The following is a 19,317-nucleotide window of genomic DNA, read 5'->3' on the forward strand; positions in this document are numbered from 1 at the left end:
GGTAGTCAGTCCTTAGCTAGGTGCTTTATCAGGGTGGAGTTTCCAGCAAGCATTTGCTTTGTACAGCCATGGAACAGAGACCTTATGGTTCCCCCTGCTCCCCGTCTCTGGCTCTCACTTTTGAGAACTGAAGACCCTCATCCCAAACGGCCAATCCCAGGAAAGACAAATAGTAGTTTATTACTTAACAAGGCAGCAGTGAGAAGACCACTGATCTATCCAGATAAAATCACCAAACTCCTTGACTGCAGGAAAAGATCCCCCTCCCTCACAAGGAGTCTCTTTCTCTCAGAATCTTCCCATTAAGTACCGGTGGCAGCTATTTTATTTACTAAACCCTTCTCTGTCTGGTCAGTAAATATTGTTCCTTCTGGGCCTTCAGTTTGTTCTTCCTGACACAATAATTTCCTTGAAAAATATTAGCTGCTGTTATTATTATTAAATCACTGACTACAATATACTGCTAGTGTTGTCCATGCTTCTCCTGCAGAGTTCAAGGCTAACCACAGCATTAGCAGTGTGGGGAGGGGCTGGAGAGGATTTCCAGCAGAAATTCAGAGAGAAGGCTCGGTATTAAGTTCTCCCAATGCCTGGGCATGGTGGCTGAGTCATGCATCCGTGTGAAAACCTCAAGCAGCACAGGAAGTCTTGAAGACCATGTAGAAAGACAAGATGGTCTTCTAGCTCTGCCTAGTTGACGGAAGTGTCTGCTAAATGAGACAAACAGAAGCCACTCTGGAGTCCACAAGGTCTATGATACATAGCACCTCAATGTCTGGAGAAAATGGGAAAATGTGAGCAAAATCCTAAACAGACTAAGAGGACCCACAAGTTGGGATTACAAAGAGTTTTATGGCAATTCTTACACTTATAAAAGTTTATATCAATAATTTGTGAAAAGAAACAGAATCTCAACAAAAATATAGTCCTTAGGAAAAAATGGTTCCACAGGTAAGACAGGTAACAGCTCAAGCCTGGTGACCCATGTCACCACAAAGTCACGTAGCTGTGACAAGATGGGAAACGAAGTCAGGAGACTGCCCCAGAAGCCTCCAGGCCAGCTAGCCTGGAGCACACAATGTAACCTCAAACAGCAAAACTCTGCCTCAAACAAGGTAGGACGGGAGAGTGTCTCCAACCCCTACATGTGCCATAGTGTTCGCACATGGCTCATGCACAAACACACATACATACACAAAATTTGTTTTTCAATTTAAAAGGCACCAAAAAGTAATTCTAGAATTGAAAACAATATCTGAAATTCTAAAATTCACTGCAGATTACAAAATTCTCCAAATCTCATTAGAGCTGTAAAAACCCTGAGATCTCAGTGAACACCATGAAGACGGAGCATCTCCCCATGGTCACCAAAGCCAAAGCCATCACTGTGGAGTGGAGGCAGCAGAGAGGACACCCCACATGGAGGGAAGGTGGCCTGCCCTCTCCTCACACAACGTGAAGACAGCAAGGCTGAAGCTGCAGCACCCAAGGCCTGGGAGGAAAATCTGCCAACGCAGGGCTTGACAGCCAGTGGTACTGCCTTCAGGAGAGATGAAATAAAGGCACTGTTAGGTATAAAAAAAAGTCACAAACACACAGGTGACAATGAGTGCTGCAAGAAAGAGCAAGCTGCACCAAGTGTCCCTGTTTAGAAAACTCTGTCTTCAAAAGGAACCAAGCGCATGCTCAGAGACAGCCACTCTCCTCTCTTAGCAACCTGAAAGGGCATGTGCTAGTCTGAAGGGAGAGGAGCGCCCCAACTGTGTGGGCAGTGGTCGCTCCCCACACACAGGCTCAAAGGGGCTTTTCTCTCCACCGTGAACTTAGCACCTGAACCCCCTCCCCCAGCAGCAACCCTGCCAAGGCCTGCTCTGCCTCCACAGTGAGGCCTTTAAACACTTGGCCTATCATATAGAACCTGGACCATGGCAACTCATTTCTGTAGAAATCAGTCCCCTGAGGCTTTGATTGGCAATATCCAGACAGTCGGGCAACCTCCAAGAAGTCAAGAATCTCGCCTTCAGAAAACCAACTTGAGGTGTGGCATGCAGCCTGTACCACCCGGAGCTACGCTGGAGAAGGGAGGCATACAGCAAGCACAGACTCTAATTAACACGCTTCTGTTTGACAGACAGACAGAAAACTGGTCAAAACTACCATAGTGCTGCTATATAAAATATTCAGTATGTATGGATTAACTTGTCAAGTGTCAGTCACTCTAACAATGGGCACAGTAGAGTGAAAATTTGAGAATTCATATTAGATATGTAAAGAAGGGAAAGACAGGAGCCAGTTTTAAACATTAACAAAATTGACCTGAAATAGTAGCAACTCTGAATTATAGGGAGTTTTGTCTATTTTAAAACAGGATTTGTAATCTCAGTCTTATATTCAGCAGAGTCAGGCTCACAGCCACATCCCCAGGACAGCTTTGCACTGGGCACTGCTGATGGCCAAACAGAAGCAAAGAGAAGCTGGGCATGCCACCGTCATGTGAGCTCAATACTCACACTGCAGTGTGGACAGCATCTCCCCACTCACACATATGCAAAACACTTTCAATGTTATTAAATCACACAAAGGGAAAGTTATTTCCATCTTAATTTCCTAACAAAATTAAAGAAAGTGCCCTTTTGGTGCTAATGTGTCTCAAACATTCCCCTAAGACTAGTTATCTGTCTTGTCTTTTCTGTTGAGAAAAGAAAACAGGGTCTCATGTACTCAGGTGACTGTGTACCACCACTCCTGAAATGATAATCTTCCTTTTAATACGAAGCAAGTCTCTGTGAAGAATTCCTTACAGGCAAGATGAGTGTAGTGGCTTTAACCCCAGTACTTGGGAGGCAGAATAGAGCATATCTCTTATGAGTTCATGGCCAACCTGGCCTACACAGTGTTCAAGGTATCCAGGGCTACAGACTAAACCCTGTCTCAAAGGAAAGGAAAAGAAAGAAGGAAAGAAAGGAAAGGAAGGAAAGGAAGGAAAGGAAGGAAAGGAAGGAAAGGAAGGAAAGGAAGGAAAGGAAGAAAGAAAGAAAGAAAGAAAGAAAGAAAGAAAGAAAGAAAGAAAGAAAGAAAGAAAGAAAGAAAGAAAGAAAGGGAAACCTTGCAGGCAGCAGTGTCTAGAATTTGATGATGCTATTTCCTTCATGTTATATATTTTAAAATGGCTTCAAAATGGCTTTAAATATATTTGATATAAAGAAAAATACACATTATACACTGATAAAGTAAAAATAACAAAATGGCACATAGTGACTGACTGATTTCTGAATTGATGCAATCCAAGGAAAATAATTTTACTAATGATGTCACATTCATACCTAAAAGAATTGCACCTCTTATTTCAAGTACCAAAGAGTCATTTTCTTTTATAAAGCATTTTGCCTTGTGTGGACCAGTTAGTTCCTGGGCCCTCTGAGGCTTAGAAGACTCTCCCAGGGCTGAGGTAACCCACCATCCGTGTAGTTGCTACTGGTCCCTTGACAATGGAGCAGCACCTTGTTTTAATTGGAAGTGAATGAGATTGAGGCTGCCCTTCCTCATGGGGAGAAGGCCAGCAGCAGCTTCATTGTGGAAGGCAGCAATGCTGGCCGGGTGCGGAGGTGAGTCACCTCCCCGTGACATTTTGCTGCTGCTGTTCATTATGTCTCTGAAGACAAACTAAATCAATCGACAACCGATGAGCTCCGTAGTAACAGAGCAGGCTGTCTGAGGTCTGACCGCTCTCTGCCGTGGCTCCTACCGCATCAATAGCACCCTGTGCCTCACACACCATGTGCCAGGAGCATCCCTTTCCCTTGAGGGTGGAGGAGAGCAGGACAGACTCCTCAATGGTTGAGTCACCCCAAGCAGCTAGAGCTCTCAACATGCCGACCTAGAGGCTGATCAGAGGGCAAGTCCTGACTCCTACATTTGGTCAACACCAAAGCCAAACGTGTCCATTACCGGGGCCTGGCTCTGGCTGTTTCCTAAGCCTAGAACACTCTTTCCTAGATGTTCTCTCAGGTGACTTTCTTAAAACAACAAGAGCAAACTGTCTGCATTCCACTGCCCTATCTCTTTTTCTATTTTTCCAGCAAACTCCTCACCTTCAGAAGGGAAATGCATGTTTGCTGTTCATCAGCTGTGTCCCTTCCACCTCCCTCACCCCCAGAGTCCGAAGCTTTGATGAGCTCATTGATATGCCTGGCACACACGGACACTCAATAAAAGGTGCGGAATGAATGAGCGCATGGTAAAAACCTGCCGAGCTGGTTGCCTGTGTCCCCTGGCAATGGAGGCAGCATGGGAAGTGATGTCGGCTCTTAAAAGGATTTTCTAGGATTTACATTTCTGCCTACTGTCGACAGGAACAAGGGGTAAGGTCTACACGATGGTATCGGGGCAGCCAACTCTTCTGGGAGCAACCAAGCCCAGGCTGCACATACACACCAAGGATCTTCAAGTCAGGCATGAAATAGGAAGTAGTATATGAATAATTCCTTGTTTGATTGTTTTCATTGTATGTTTTTCATTTGGGGAATAAGTGTTACCAGCTCCATTCATGAAAGCTTAATATAATGCAGAAAAACAAGCCTTCCTGGAGAAAATAATTTCTAATAGTAACTTCACATCAACTGGCCCAATTAAAACAGGAAATAAACTAATACTGATCATGTTTTAGTTCATTTGCCATCAAGAATGAACTGCCAAGGCCAGGTTCATACGGGGCAGCATTTAGCTCTGCAACAAAAGGCAGAGCAGGGAAGAGCAGCTGGCGCAAGCTCAGCAGTGTCAGTGTGGTCTGCAGGTAGCTTTTCCTTCCCAGAATCCCATGTGCTTGGCACCCAGTCTCTGTCCACTGCATGGTACTGGATACATGTGCACATCATACACACACACACATGCATAGACACACATACACACACACAGAGTCATGCATACACACTCATACATTAACAAACACATATACATTTACACATACACACATATACAAACTCACACATCCACACAGATATACATACATATACACATACACACATACACACACATCCATCCATACATGTTCTGTATCTACTGAACTGTGCCCAAGGTCCCTGCTGTCAGCAGCTATGGCTATTACTTGCCTTACAGGAAAGAATTCCAAGCTCAGCCCTCCACATCAGTGGCTCAGACAGACAGCTCACTTCTACCATTCTGCCATGCCAACTTAGTTCTGAGCTGACACAACCAAAACCAAGATCTTATCTGTGAGGTTGTATCCATCTTGTTATTCTACAAGATTTATTTTCCTCTGATCATAAAACCAGGCAATTAGGTGCTGGAGAGATGGCTCTGAGGCTAGGAGCACTGACTACTCTCTCAAAGGACTCAGGTTCAATTCCCAGCACCCACATGGCAGCTCACACGTGTCTGTAATCCAATTCCAGGGGATCTGACACCTTCACACAGACATACATGCAAAGTACCAATGCACATAAAATAAAATAAAATAAAATAAAAACAGGCAATTACAAAACAAAACAAAAACCAAAACTATTTAATGATTTAAATTAAAAAAAAATACAAACCAAGACCCTAGAACCCAGAAAACACGAATTATCCTTTACAACGCTAAACTAGTTGCTCAACATTTGTCTTAAGAAAACCAAATAACTATTGTCAATGCCTTCACCATTCAACAGGTGGATTGTAGAACAGATGGGACAGGAGGCTCCAGTGAGTCCATTCGTCCAACCCTGGGGGCCTGTGTAGAAGTCACGGCCCCTCCCCTCGTGAGACATCGGCTTCTTACAGCGGCAGGCTATACAGAGCAAAGGCCTAAGCCTAAGCACCATGAGAAATGTGCTTCGCAGGGCTAAAGGACAGCACATCCAATCTAAAAGAAAGAAAAGGAACTCATCAGGTTATTTTACAGAAGAAAAGTGTGAAAAGGTTAGTATGAACTCAGGTCTGTAGACAGCAAATGTACTGTGAAAACCATCTCCATCCAGTCACCAGAACTCAGCAGAGCCCTGGAGGCCCGAGATGCAGAGACTCCTGGGGACTGAGCATTCAGTCCACTAGGGGAAGGGCCAAGGGAAGTGACACACACAACCAAGAGGTGAGATAAGGATGTTGCAGAAACAGCAGGAGCACAGCAGAGGCAAGACAGTCATTTCTCTGGTCCAGGGGTGCAGGAAGTTTCACAGGAAGCTACCAGCCCCTGACTGAGTAGCCACAGTATAATTTGTTTTAAGTGGAAAGGTGAGGAAAAATAAACACAATAAAACATAGCCAATGAGGTTCCTTTATTGGTTCAGACGTGAGCAGGGCTGAGGCTGCAGGCAGAATGTCCCAGCACGTCCATCCCAGCAAGCATTTTCATTAAGAATCCGTTCTCGGAGCAGTCCCAATATTTACGACTCTCCATTCAACATGTCATCCTGTCACCATAACTCTGTGTGAGCTATGACACCCTGGGCCAGACCAATTATCCACACCATCCAATATTCTGTCTCTGACACGGCACTAGGGGACACTGGGCAGAGAGTATGATGGACGTGGTCCACCATGTCTAGGTCTAGTTCAAAGTAGTAGTAGATTAGTAGAAAAACGCCAAGGTGGCTAATGTTAGTCACAAACTTTGCACTTAAAAATAAAAAAAAAAAATTTAAAAAGGAGGGTACAATGAATGAAGACCTTAAGGAAACCATCATTACACGTGAGAGGGGTTCACAAGTCTCTCTACGAACAATAACTAAGTTTCTAAGAGCCCTGTGGGACCTCGGGGAGACTGGCACAGCCACTCCCCATCCTGCTGCTCAGAGGGGCTCGTGCTCTAAAAAGTTCCAAGGAAGAACACAAAACCCTAAATGGTAACTGTCTCTACTAGCTAGACCAGACCTGCCAAATCTCAAAAAAACCCTTCTGACTTGTCACTGGCTTGTTTGGGCCCCTGTTGATTTAACTGAACTTCAAAGGCAAGTTGTGTGAAAAAAATTTGTCTGGATCACTGTCATTCTCCAACAGGACCCCACAGGCTGGCTTATAAGCTCTCAGAGAGCAGAGCGATTGGACACACAATGCTTTACACAGCAAATCTCTGAGGGCCACTGATGGTTATGCCTAGCACCATGCACTGGGCTGGCTCAAGAGCCCAACTGAATTCACAAGCAGATATCCTTTCTCTACCACGCAAGCATGGGCATTCCGCTTTGATTTGTGACTTTAATCACAGCTTCCAAACCCTGTCCTGATTGATGGCTGTGACTTTTACACTGACAGGTCAATGGAGAACATTTGCTCGGGTTACCTGATTGGTGAGACCACGGCATCTAAGCAATTCCTACGCCTCACTTTGGTGTGACACATCTCAACTTGTCTGCAGACCCACGGGCTAGGGGCAAACCTGGAGAAGGTGATTCATCATTGACACAGTACTGATAAATAGAGCACAGTTATTTAAAGATGCAATGAATTCACTAGTCAGACTTGAGACACATTTAAAAAGATGGAAAGAACCTAAAGATGGCAGCAGCCTCTGGAGCGGGGAGGTTTCTATCTTCTTCCTGTTAAAACTATTCCAAAGTACCAAGAAGTTCTGACCCAACATGAGTTGCTTCTCTTTGGACAATCTGCTAGTGGGTCACACTTCTCCCAGACGGAAACAAACTCTTCTATGGACAGACTGGAGCCTTCAGGGCTCATGATGCCTGTGGTGGTTTGAATGAGAATGGCTCCATCGGCTCATATATCTGAATACTTGGTCCCCAGTTGGTAGAAATGTTTAGGAAGAATTAGGGAGATAGGGCCTTGCTGAAGAAGTTGTGTCACTGGACGTGGGCTTAGAGGTTTCAAAAGCCAAAGCCATTCCCAGTTAGCTCTGCTTGTCTTGAGCTGAAAGTCCAAGATATGCGCTCTCAGCTACTGCTGGAGTGTCTGAAGTCCCATTCCCTGTACGACGGTGATGGACTCTAACTCTCTGAAACTGTAAGCTCTAATAAAGTCTTTATTAAGTTGCCTTGGTCATGATGTCTTCTCACATTTTTCAGTAGAAAAATAAGACCAAGCCCAATCCTACCCTAGCTCCTCCTGCTTTTCTGTCTTTCCCCTTCCAATTCCTGACACCCAGAGATGGTTTGGTATTTTTGAGACTCGCTGCTCTACTCATCCACCAGCCACAAAAAGCATACCCATAAACTTCACATACCATATAGGTACACACATATACACATCACAGTCCATATAGCAGTAACCAGTCCCCAACGTAGCCAATGCCCAGCTGCTGCCTGATAAGCACTCAGTAGGTGGCCACTGACCAGCGAGCCTCAGCTCACCTACTTTGCCTTCCATGCCGCCCCAACTCACTCCATGACCATGGCAACCCAAGACCAACACAACTCATTCTGATGAGCAAAGGAGCCACCTGGCCATGCCCATTTCAAATGTTGCCAGAGGGTGGTACAGAGTTGGAGGTCAAGAAGAATGGGCATCTAGCCCTATCTACATCTATCTCTGTAAACAGAGATCAAACAGGCTTTCCCATGAGACCTACCTGTGGGGTCGCTCTTTTCTGACCACTGGCAATCACTCCGAGCCTCATCCCCTATGTCACACCCATGTCCTTTCTAGGGAGCCTGAGAGCACACGGTACCTACCCTCTCTCTGGTTTGCAGGTCTACTCACACTCCTGACAGAACTGTTGAGCTCCACTCAATACCGTGGTTCAAGCTCCCCAGTAGTTCAGCACAACTTCCTACATAGAAAGCAAACACGTCCCTTTGCAGGGGGCTGGAGGACATGTGACGTGGCTGTACCCACTCCCCTGACCTAGCCTATGTTCATCACTCATTGGGTGCCAGACATACATTCTGCTGGCCCTTGATTTTGAGGGGCCACTTATGAACTATTTCTTGGGCTCTTCACATGAAAATGCCCACCTACACTGCAGTCTGGACTCAAGAGCCAGCCACAAAGCTCCAGAGAAGTTTTCTCTGGCCCCTTGACACAAACAGGCCCCCAGGCTCCAGCCACTGCCTGGCACTGGCTTTCTGTTTTGCCTGCTTGTTTCTCCTTTTTGAGAGTGTCACTCTGAAGTCTCAACTGGACTAGAACTTGGGATTCTCCTGCCTCAGCCTCGAGTATACATACAAGCCTCCACACCTGGCTGTCCTGGCCCTCTGGCCCACATTCTGTCTGACCTCACAGCATCTCCCACAACCTGAAACTATAACACTAGTTCATATTAACCTGCTGCACACTGGTCTCTGTCACTGGACCCACTCAGTGCTGGGTCTACCACGCCAACTATAGTACCTAAGACTTAATGTACTTGTAGTAAAGGTCTGATGAATGGATGATGTCTCCGATGGTTAGTGGATGGAACAAACTGCACCGGGGCCCCCTGGTACCATTCACTAGATTGTATGAACTATTTTGAACAACTTTTTTAACCTCTCTTCACCCCTTGTCAGCTATGCTCAACAACAACATTGGTAAAAAAAAAACCTCTTACAGAACTTGTACATAGTTTTGTTTAACAAAATTTCTGCCAGTCCTAGTGGAGTTGTATCTTATTTATTGTTATTTATTGTATGTTTGTTAAGGCTGCAAAAGCACTGTGGAGCAAGTGTAGAGGTCAGAGGATAATTTGTAGATTGTCTCTCCTTCGGCTCTGTGGAAGTCCTAGACACCAAACTGAGGTCAGCAGGGTTGGCAACAAGAGCCTTTATCCAAGCCATCTTACCAGCCCTGTAAATAATTAAACCGCTAGAAACACTCACAACAGAGCTTCACATCATTAGTCCTAAGGAAATGGCAGCTTGGAGCTGGAGAGCAGAGTTAGCACTTCAGAGCACATACTGTCCCTTCAGAGGAACAGAGCTTAGCTCTCAGCAATTACTCCGGGCAGCTCACAGCTCAAGGGAATCTGATGCCTCTGGCCTCCGTGAGCACTGTTCTCACATGCATATACCTACATACAAGCACAGATATGCAGCTAAAAAGAAACAGATACACAAAAATAAGTGGTGGCTTTACACCACTGCCTGGGTGACTGAGCCGCCCATGCAGAAGCTCAGGCAAAGCCTCCAGAGCCTTCTACTGGTATCTCCTTAGACCCAAACCCGACTGGTCGGGATGTAGATTCTTCTCCTGCAGCCTCCAGCCCTTTTTCCCAGTGTCACCCTGCCATTCTTCTCCACACCCCATTTCCAGCTCTCCCACACTGTCATCAGATCAAGTACAAAGGAGGCCATCTGGAAACTGTCTTACCACACGCTTTCCAGATAGCCTCTTGCCTCCCTCAGCCTGACTCAACTCCAGTGTCACCTCCCTTTCCCTGTAGCAGAGTGAACCACAGTAGTCATGATGCCCCTCCCGTGCTCTTGGATCACTCTGTCACCTGAGCTGAAACGCAGTGATTCTGCACTATCCCCACTGTCTGCCACTTAGTGGGCTAAGGACATCTTGGAGCAAGGGTCTCTTCTGCTTCCCTCCCCAGAACCTCTGAAGGTCTAGACCAGGCATGCTGGAGAAGCCAGTGAAACATCTGTTACAAGCAAGAATGACTATCCAGACGAGGAGGTCAGCTGCATGCCACCTTCTATAGCTTCCCCATTAGGGTTAAGATCAACTGGCATTTTGAATGGCAAAACCACTTTGTAAGCCAAGCCTGGTGGTACAGGCCAATAACTACAGCTACTCCAAAGGCGGAGGCAGGAAGATTGCAAGTTCAAAGCCTAGAGAGCACATTTAAGACTTTTTTGGGTAACTCAGGGAAGCCCTGTTGCAAAACTCAAAAGTAAACAAGATAGTGGGGTGTGACTCAGTGACAGAGCACACACATAGCATGCAGAGGGACCCCTAGGTTCCATCCTTAGTATCAGGAGGGGAGCAATATTATTATTATTATTACTATTTTATTAAGATTTTATTATTTATTTGTATGAGTGTTTTGTCTGCATGTACATATATGTACCATGTGTATGCCTGGTACCTGTGGACCTTAAAAGAGGATGTTGGGTCCCCAGGGGGGCTAGAATTCCAGACTGCTGTGGACCACCATGCAGATGCTGAGTCTTGAACCTATGTCCTCTGTAAAAATAAATATTCTAACTATTGAGCCAGCCTACAGACCTCAACAGCTTTCTTTTTAATTAGATTATCTTGCAAACATTCTGTTTAAAAATTTTATTAGGCCGGGCATCGTGGCGCACGCCTTTAATCCTAGCACTCGGGAGGCAGAGGCAGGTGGATTTCTGAGTTCAAGGCCAGCCTGGTCTACAAAGTGAGTTCCAGGCCAGCCAGGGCTATACAGAGAAACCCTGTCTCGAAAAACCAAAAATAAATAAATAAATAAATAAATAAATAAATAAATAAAAATTTTATTAAAGTTTCTCTGTGAAATGGCTTGACTTTCATTTCATGATGAAGAACACCTCTGAAGACATTTTCTTTCCAATCTCCAGGGCCTCCTGACATTGTCTATCTGCCTCCTAGGAGCCCGAGTGGAAGGAGACTGCATCAGGCTGTACGGGAGCCACTCTGGACTTGCTGCCCTGCTCATCCACCCAGAGGAAAGAATGCATGTCTGCATCCCCAGCAGCCACAGGAGACCAGACGTCAAGTGTGAGTAACTTGTCAAGGGTTGTTCAGCCAAGCAGTGGTCTTCAAACAATATTCTGCTCACTAAACCCAGCAGGAAAGACACCCCAACAGGTGGGTCCAGCTTAGCCACAAGCCACGATTGCACAGCTCCAACACTGACGGTTTCATTTTATGGAGACATCAACAAAACACTTGCCCTGAGCCAAGTTCAGTCCTTCCTCGTGTTGCTAAAGCCTCACCAGCAAACATCCAGGCCCACATGGATGTACATGTGCATGCACGTTTGTGGTCTATGGTGTGTGTGTGTATGGGTGTGGTTTATGGGTGTGCTTATATGAATTATGATGTGTATATGTGTGTGTATATGTGTGTGTATACCTATATGGTGTCTGAAGCTTGTGGGTGTGTTTTGTATGGTTGGTGGTATGTACAGTTTATGGTATGTGTATATGTGTATGTGAGGCTTATGGGTGTGTTTGTATGGTATATGGTTGTATGTGTCTGTGTATACATATACACACACACACACACACACACACATATATATATATATATATATATATATATATATATATGTATACACACATACATATATGGGGTGTGTGAAGTTTATGGGTTTATGGGTATGTTTTGTGTGGTTGGTGATATGTGTGGTTTATGATGTGTGTGTGTGTGTGTGAGTATACATGTGAGGGTTTTGGGTGGGGGTGTGGTTTGCAGCTGCATGGTTTGTAGTATATGATTGGGGTGTATGTGTATTGTATTTCTTTGTGGTTTACAGCTCCTTCTAGGGTACGTACTGGAGGGAGTGGTGGTTGTTCAATCCTGAGTGAAAGACTTCTTCCAGAGCAAAGCACACTATATCTCACCTACACACTGTGGCTCTTCTTTGCAGAGACTGCAAAGTTTATAGGGTATGGGGCCACGTGTGTGTGTGTGTGTGTGTGTGTGTGTGTAGTTTATGGTTGGTCTAGTATACAACATTGGAGCCTACATCTGTGCCACATACCTTCTATCTGAAAAGCCAAAAATTTTTACTATTTGGTCCTTCATGGGTAAATAAATATTGGTCAATTTCTAATTTAAAGGCTGGTCAACTGTCTGAGTTTGGCTCAAGTATTAGACTCCTCAACTAGCTCTTCAATTATTTCACTTGGCAGGGAGAGTTTAGTAAGAAACAGGTGCTAATATTTGGATCAAATTCACATTGTACACAGAAAAACCTCAGCACCTGCATCCGTGGCTCAAGTTAGCCTGCTGCCTGCAATGGGGTCCAGCAGGGTTGCAGTCTCTGCAAAGAAGAGCCACAGTGTGTAGGTGAGATATAGTGTGCTTTGCTCTGGAAGAAGTCTTTCACTCAGGACTGAACAACCACCACTCCCTCCAGCATTCGGATTCAAAGACTCTTATCTATATTCCACGGGCTGAGCTAATACTATTTTCACCAAAGATCCAGACCTCATTTATTGGCACCTTGCTTTCCTCAAAAATAGAAATATGCCCTCTCCCAACTTCCTTCACTGCTACCTCTTGAAAACTAAACATCTGAAAAGAAATGCAGTCTCCTGAGCACTGATATATTTTACACAAGGGTCTTTTGAAGCTAAATGCAGCTTACAATACTCACAGCATATTCAGAATTGAAATCCAGCTTTCCAACTCCTCCTGCAAATGTCTGATCATTTGTGACACTCTCATCTCATTTTTAAAAACCTTTTACTGTGGGAAATTTCAAGTATGGAGAAATGAAAGGCTAGCCCCCAGCTATTAGCTTCTCCAAGCCTCAGCATCCTGCCATGGTACTGCTAGATCCCTCCTCCCAGCGTCTTGTTTACTATTTGTTATGGAGTTTGAAAGCTGATTTCACACACCAAGTCATTTCACTCATGAATGCTTATTGCTGTCAGGGCTCTTCCTTTGAAGAAAAACATGATACCATTATCACTGCTGAAAAAATAAATAGCAATTCTTAATATTACCTAATACCCAATCTCACTTCAATGCTTTTTCTTTTCACAGTGGTTCTGTTCAAGCGAGGATCCAAATATGACCACATACTGTGTGTTCTTGATTGGTCTCTTAGGTCTTTTTATATGTGCCACAGAGCCCTCTCATTTCCCATTCATCCGTCCCTGGTATACATTTAAATACATTTAAATGCTAACTGGATGAACAGATCTTATCAACCGGCAGCCTCTCCACGCTACAAGCAAACCCCAACATTGGAAACCCTCAGGCAGACTCTGAAGTGCCCTGCTCCCCCACTGCGCAACTCCACTTGAAAACTAGAGAAAGAGATGTCCCCTATGGACACTCTCAAGAGAATTCAGATCACTTCAACAAGCCAGTCCTAGAAAATCCCATCTTTTCTGTGCTGCTTTGGCTTGGAGACCCTGAATGATTTGGAAGCAAGGCACCCCCTCATCATGCCTTCATCTTGAGATTAGCCAAACTTAATCAAGAATCTTGAGGTAAATCAGACAAGCCTCAGAATCCATTCCTGCTATCAGTAATGCAACTCTAACAATATTAATTTTTACCTAGGCCGTTCAGGACTTGTCGTTTTTAAAAGGATGACCTGAATCATGCCCACAGGAACCTGACCTACACCAAGAAGCAGCAAGCCCTTTTCAGCAGCTCTCAGCGAGTGGAGTGGGTCATAACCCCTTTGTGGGTCAAACGACCCTTGCCCAAGGTCGCTTGTCAGAAAACCTCCATACCGGATATTTACATGACGATTCACAACAGTAGCAGAAAGCACAGCTATGAAGTAGCAACAAAAATCATTTTATGGATGGAGGCCTTCACAACAGGGGGAACTGTACTAAAGAATCACAGCATTAGGAAGGTTGAGAACCCAGAGGCTTAGATAAACTGCCCAAGGAGAAGACAGATTAGGTATCCCCTAAAGTGCAGGCCCGCCCCAGCTACTGGGTGAAGAGCATTTGTAAGGTCAGTGTGCACAGTAAAACACAGAGAACAGAGTCAGAAGGAACCAACTTGTCTTCTTTAACATCCATGGCACACTCACTAGATGAGACACTGACCGCTCCAATTCTCAGCCTTCTCTGGAAGACAGGCTAATCCCACACACTTCCCAGGGTAGCAGCCAACATTTACTGAGTGTTTACTATGCACAAGGACTCATGTCACCTTCTTTGATGGTTTAATCTTTACAAAATCCCTCATTATGCAGCTCTGGCCAGCCTGGAACTCATTCTGCAGACCAGGCTGGCCTCGAATCCATAAAAGACTTAGGAGGTAGGATGCTATTCTGTTGGTTTTGCAGAGGAAACAACCAATGAGGCTCTAAGCGGTATGGTGACCTGCCCCAGATCCCACTGCAACTGGAGTGATCCAGGACTGCACCTGAGGGCTGACTCAATGGCCAGGCCTCTTCACCACTCACTTTTATTTTCTCTCCAAGTGTCACGCTACATTAATAGAATTGACACACACACACACACACTCAGGGATAAAATGTGCTCAACACCGCAATGGTCTACCAAACATTCTCAGTCAACATCAACTCCTGTCAGGTAGGGAAGGGAAGGGGACAGGAGTAACTCCTACGGCTGGGACTCAGGAAGCCCCAGTTGACTGTGGTGATTTGTGTCATCTGAGGTGATTTGGCCTCAACCACCAGCAAGCCTCCCTGGGTTTGTTTGGTTTTTTTTTTTTTTTTTTTGTAAATTCATAAGCCCAACAAATGGCCCGAGCAAGTAGAGGTAGGCGCTGAAAAACTATATTGGATAGAAAAGCCAAAGCTTCATTTGTCCATTAGCCACAAATTGGAACTTGCACTTCGAAGGTGGCATCTCTCCCAACTAACTGTCTCTTAAAATAATTCCAGAGAAGAAAGAAGTGGAGGCTGAGAAGGGTCAAGTGGAAGAGACCCACTCAAAACATGGAAAGCAGTGGGCTCCATGAAGACATGGAGCTGGCCAGGCCCACAAGTAGGGCGGCACTCCCAAGCCCTAACTAGGAACCCAAGGAGGTTCCTCCCAGGTTGGGACAGGCTTTCCCTCTCACAGCTCCTAGCGCAGCCAGAGGAGACAGTGACAGGAAGACAAAGTTTCCAACAGACCCAAGTCCTAGCCCGGGAGGGAAGGCCACCTGAAGAAGCGGGCTCGAGATAGGCTCGACCTGAGGCTCCTGTCCCGTCTAAGTGCACCCCACAGTCCTCTGGAAGGGACCCAAGGAGGGGCGGGGCGCCCCAACTGTTACTTACAGTCCTCTAAGTCATCCTGCAAGTCCACAAAGTAGAGTGGGATCTCTGAAAAATCAAAAGACACACAAGGAGCTACACGGGGCTGCGCGGGCGGCGAGTCCGGGGCTCGCGCGGAGGTGGGACGAGGGGGGTTCTCGGGGAGGGGAAGGGGAGCCGCCGGAGACCCCGGAGCCTAGACCCACTCACCCGCCATCTTAGGATGTGCCAGAGGGCGGGGCTGGAGGCGGGGAGGCGAGCCCAGAGGCCACGCCCATCCCTCGCGCTCCGCCCACCAGCCTGGCCGCACTCACCCGCCATCTTGGGACGGGTGGAAGGTGGAGCTAGAGGCGTGGTAGCTCCAAGATTACGCCCCACCCCGCCCCGCCCACTCCTTAGAGAAGATGGGGCTGAGGCGGAGCTGGAGGGTGGGGCGACGCTGAGGCTCCGCCCCTTGGTGCTCCGCCCACCCGCCTGTGAGCTGCGAGCCGGCCGCCCCGCCCTCGCGGAGAAGGTGGCTGCCGAAGTGGGCGGGGAGGTCAGGTGACCCAGCTGGCGTCCCAAGATGGCGGCGGCGGTAGCGCCCGGGAGGCCAAGGCGGTGTCCCGGCTGTTGAGGTGACTCCGCGGGACAAGTGACGGGTCGGCCGGACCGGAGGACGGCGGCGGACGCACGGCCGCCCGGAGTGCTCGTCCGGGACTTGGCGGTGAGGCGGCGGCGCCGGGGGATGCTGGTGCTGGGCCGGGCCTCTCCCTCCTCAACTTAGGGCGGCGGCGGGCCCGCACCCCTGGTTCCCGGGCCATGGCGCTGAGGGAACTTAAAGTGTGCCTGCTCGGGGTAAGTTGCGACGGGCCGGGTCCGGAGGGTCGCGGAGGCCGGGTGGGCGGGCCCCGGCCCTCCAGGGCCCCTTGCACCCCTTTACGCTCAGCGCGGGGCGCAGCCCCCCACAGACCCCTTAGGGCGGCGGGACCCAGCAGGCTGTGCCCCACCCAAGGCCCCCAGATGTCAGGGTGGCCCGCGGCGCCCCGGAGCGACGCCCTCTTTCCATCCCACAGTGAAGTAGCCCACAGGTAGTTTCTTTCCAACTTTGCGAGGGACACCTTTAAAGTTAGCCAAGTTTCTGAAAGTTAACCCTCCCCAGCAGGGCTTTGGGTTTTATGCGCACACTTGGCCTCCTTTCCCCAATGTGGGATGGTTTTGAACTTTTGGGACGTCTTTGACACTTCTGCAAGAGTTACTTTCCAATAAAGTCCGCTCTTCTCTAGAACAGGGAGGAGTTCGTTACCAGGAAACCTCCAGGACTTTGAAGGTACAGCTTCCGGTCCTCTCACAGTAGTTTGGCCTTTTCAGAGCCTTCTAATGATCTCCTTCCTGAGTTTCTGTTTTAATGACTGAAAAAAAAAATTGCAATAACTACATGGTTTTTGCCCCTCAGCAGGGTGGGGCTAGGGTTCATCCCGATTACTCCCCAACTTGGGAGCGCATTAGTTTTACTGGTATATGGTAAAAGGCCAGTGAGTCCAGTCACCTTTCACACAGAACAAACAGACATTGAAGAGGCATTTTTTCTTTGGGAGGGAGCAGGAGTTCAGTCTTAGAGACTGAACCTAAACCTTGTACACCCTAGGCAAGTCCCACCGCTGAGTTGTGCGTCCCCAGCTTGCTTACTTCTATTTTTTTAGCAGGATCTCCAGAAGTTGCCCAGGATAGCCTTGAAATCTCAGCCTCAGCAGGCCTTGAACTTGGAACCCTCCTGCCTCTGCCTCATAGATTTGCTAAGATTGCAGTCCTGTAGCACTAGGCCGTCGTCATAGGTCTTTCCAGAGGTCCTACCTAGTGTCACTTAAGAACTGCAAAATTCTTCCCCAGTACTTTCAAGATGGTTTCTCACTAGTTGGCCATGACTGGCACTGTGCTCAGTTCGTAGGCTAAGAAATCTGCCTGCTTCTGTCTCCCAGGTACTGGAATGAAAAGCATGCACTCTGGCCCCGTAATATAATTACTTCACTGACTTATTACAGAAGCCTGTTTGTGTCTTTCCATCTACAGATGGAGACGCTTTTTCTGAAGTCCTCCACTTTATGCTACAAAGTAGTTTTGGGTGTCTACAAGTAGGTTAGTTTTTCCTCAGTGCCCCATCTTACTCTCTTTCAGGATACGGGTGTAGGTAAATCGAGCATTGTGTGGCGGTTTGTGGAAGACAGTTTTGATCCGAATATCAATCCAACCATAGGGTAAGAGAACAAGTTTATTTACTATATACATCAATCCCAGGCTGCGTGGAAAGTCATCACAAGTGTGTGACCGGTGTAACTCCTGTTGTCTTGAACTCGATGAAATTTTGAATTGCTGGGTCTTGACATTTCCAAAATGGTTTGAGAGAATACGGTGAGGTTTACTGAATCCTAGGAGAATATCTTCAGACTTGGGGATAAGAACTTCAACATCGAAAGAGTCAGCTGACACAGGAGTTTACAGACCCAGTTACACCCTGAAAGAGAGCAGATGAAAACACGGTCCGATGCAGGTCTTTGGGGGCTTACCTAGTTTTGGTCCTTGAAAAGAAGTAGAATTGAATCCAAACCCTTTTGAACTGGTGGCAGTTTTAAAGTAATGAATTAACTTAAAAATGGTCTGGTTTGGGGTTGTTTGGTTGATTAGGCTTTGTTTGGGGGGCTTTTTTGTTTGTTTTTTTGGGTGTCTGGTGGGTTTTTTTTGTTTTTTTGGGGGGGGGTTTGTTTGGTTGGTTGGTTGGTTGGTTGGGGTTTTATTGGACTGTTGAAGTTGACTAGAGAGTTCTTGAAGACTTCATTATTTTTGATAAGACGCATGTGTGTCTGAGTGTAAGTCTGTGAGTGTGAATGTGAGTGCCCACCCTCGAAAGCCAGAAGCATGGGGTCCCGCTAGACGTGGTTATGAACTGCCTGCTGTGGGTGCTGGGAACCAGACGGATCCTCCAGAAGAGCGCTGTGGTTTAACTGCTAAGCCATCTTCCCAGCTTCTTACAGATAGAACAAAAATCTTTTTAACTATTTAACTGTCACAGGGTGAGCATGGGGTTAACCCTAATTTTTCTCTTTGAGAGCATGAGCTTTGCAGGATCTACTACTATGTTAAGTTTGTACAACTAAGTAATGACTAGACACTTCCTGACAGTCAACGGGTTTTCTATCTGTAAAGAAAAGTTGTATGTGGTTCATCATCAGGATGTGATATGGCTTTGTGCCACAAAGGGAAACACTTTACAACTGTGGGGGAGACTTTACAAGACTGCTGCTTGAGAGTGTGTTAAAATCTCAGGGTCTCGTATGCATGTGGAGGCCTGGAGATGAGATCCACCACAATGTCTGCAGTGAAGACAGTACCCTTGCAGAAGAATTGGGTGTGTCCATGTGCTTCAAGTATCACCTCCTGCTGCTCAGGGCTTGTTGGCACCTGCACTGCACTGCAAGGTGGAGAGCAGACGAGAAGTGCTGATGAATCAGTGACTAACATATTTCACTCACAGCCTTTCGAAACTTCAACCCACAAGTGCTAAG

General features: G+C 46.7%; 2 protein-coding genes across 6 annotated transcripts in view; one reads left to right on the plus strand and one right to left on the minus strand.

Moving 5' to 3' along the window:
- The window catches only part of LOC110290525 (putative serine/threonine-protein phosphatase 4 regulatory subunit 1-like), a 74,135-nt gene extending 58,111 nt beyond the window's left edge, over positions 1-16,024 (minus strand). For 2 of the 4 annotated variants that reach the window (XR_002377448.2, XR_003835993.1), the window contains exon 1: positions 15,803-15,848. Coding sequence is in view for 1 of the 4 variants with exons in the window: in XM_029474535.1 (XP_029330395.1) it covers positions 15,803-15,847; positions 15,989-15,995 (52 nt within the window). In the remaining 3 variants the exon portion in view is untranslated. Of the gene's footprint in view, positions 1-15,802; positions 15,849-15,988 lie in introns of those variants that run through there. The other 2 variants (XR_003835994.1, XM_029474535.1) reach the window with 2 other exon arrangements.
- Positions 16,025-16,153: 129 nt separating this feature from the next.
- The window catches only part of Rab22a (RAB22A, member RAS oncogene family), a 43,142-nt gene continuing 39,978 nt past the window's right edge, over positions 16,154-19,317 (plus strand). For both annotated transcript variants that reach the window (XR_002377447.2, XM_021157082.2), the window contains exons 1-2: positions 16,154-16,615; positions 17,933-18,012. Coding sequence is in view for 1 of the 2 variants with exons in the window: in XM_021157082.2 (XP_021012741.1) it covers positions 16,580-16,615; positions 17,933-18,012 (116 nt within the window). In the remaining variant the exon portion in view is untranslated. The remainder of the gene's footprint in view (positions 16,616-17,932; positions 18,013-19,317) is intronic.

The sequence above is a fragment of the Mus caroli genome, chromosome 2, assembly GCF_900094665.2.
Source record: "Mus caroli chromosome 2, CAROLI_EIJ_v1.1, whole genome shotgun sequence".
In the NCBI taxonomy this organism is placed as follows: Eukaryota; Metazoa; Chordata; class Mammalia; order Rodentia; family Muridae; genus Mus; species Mus caroli.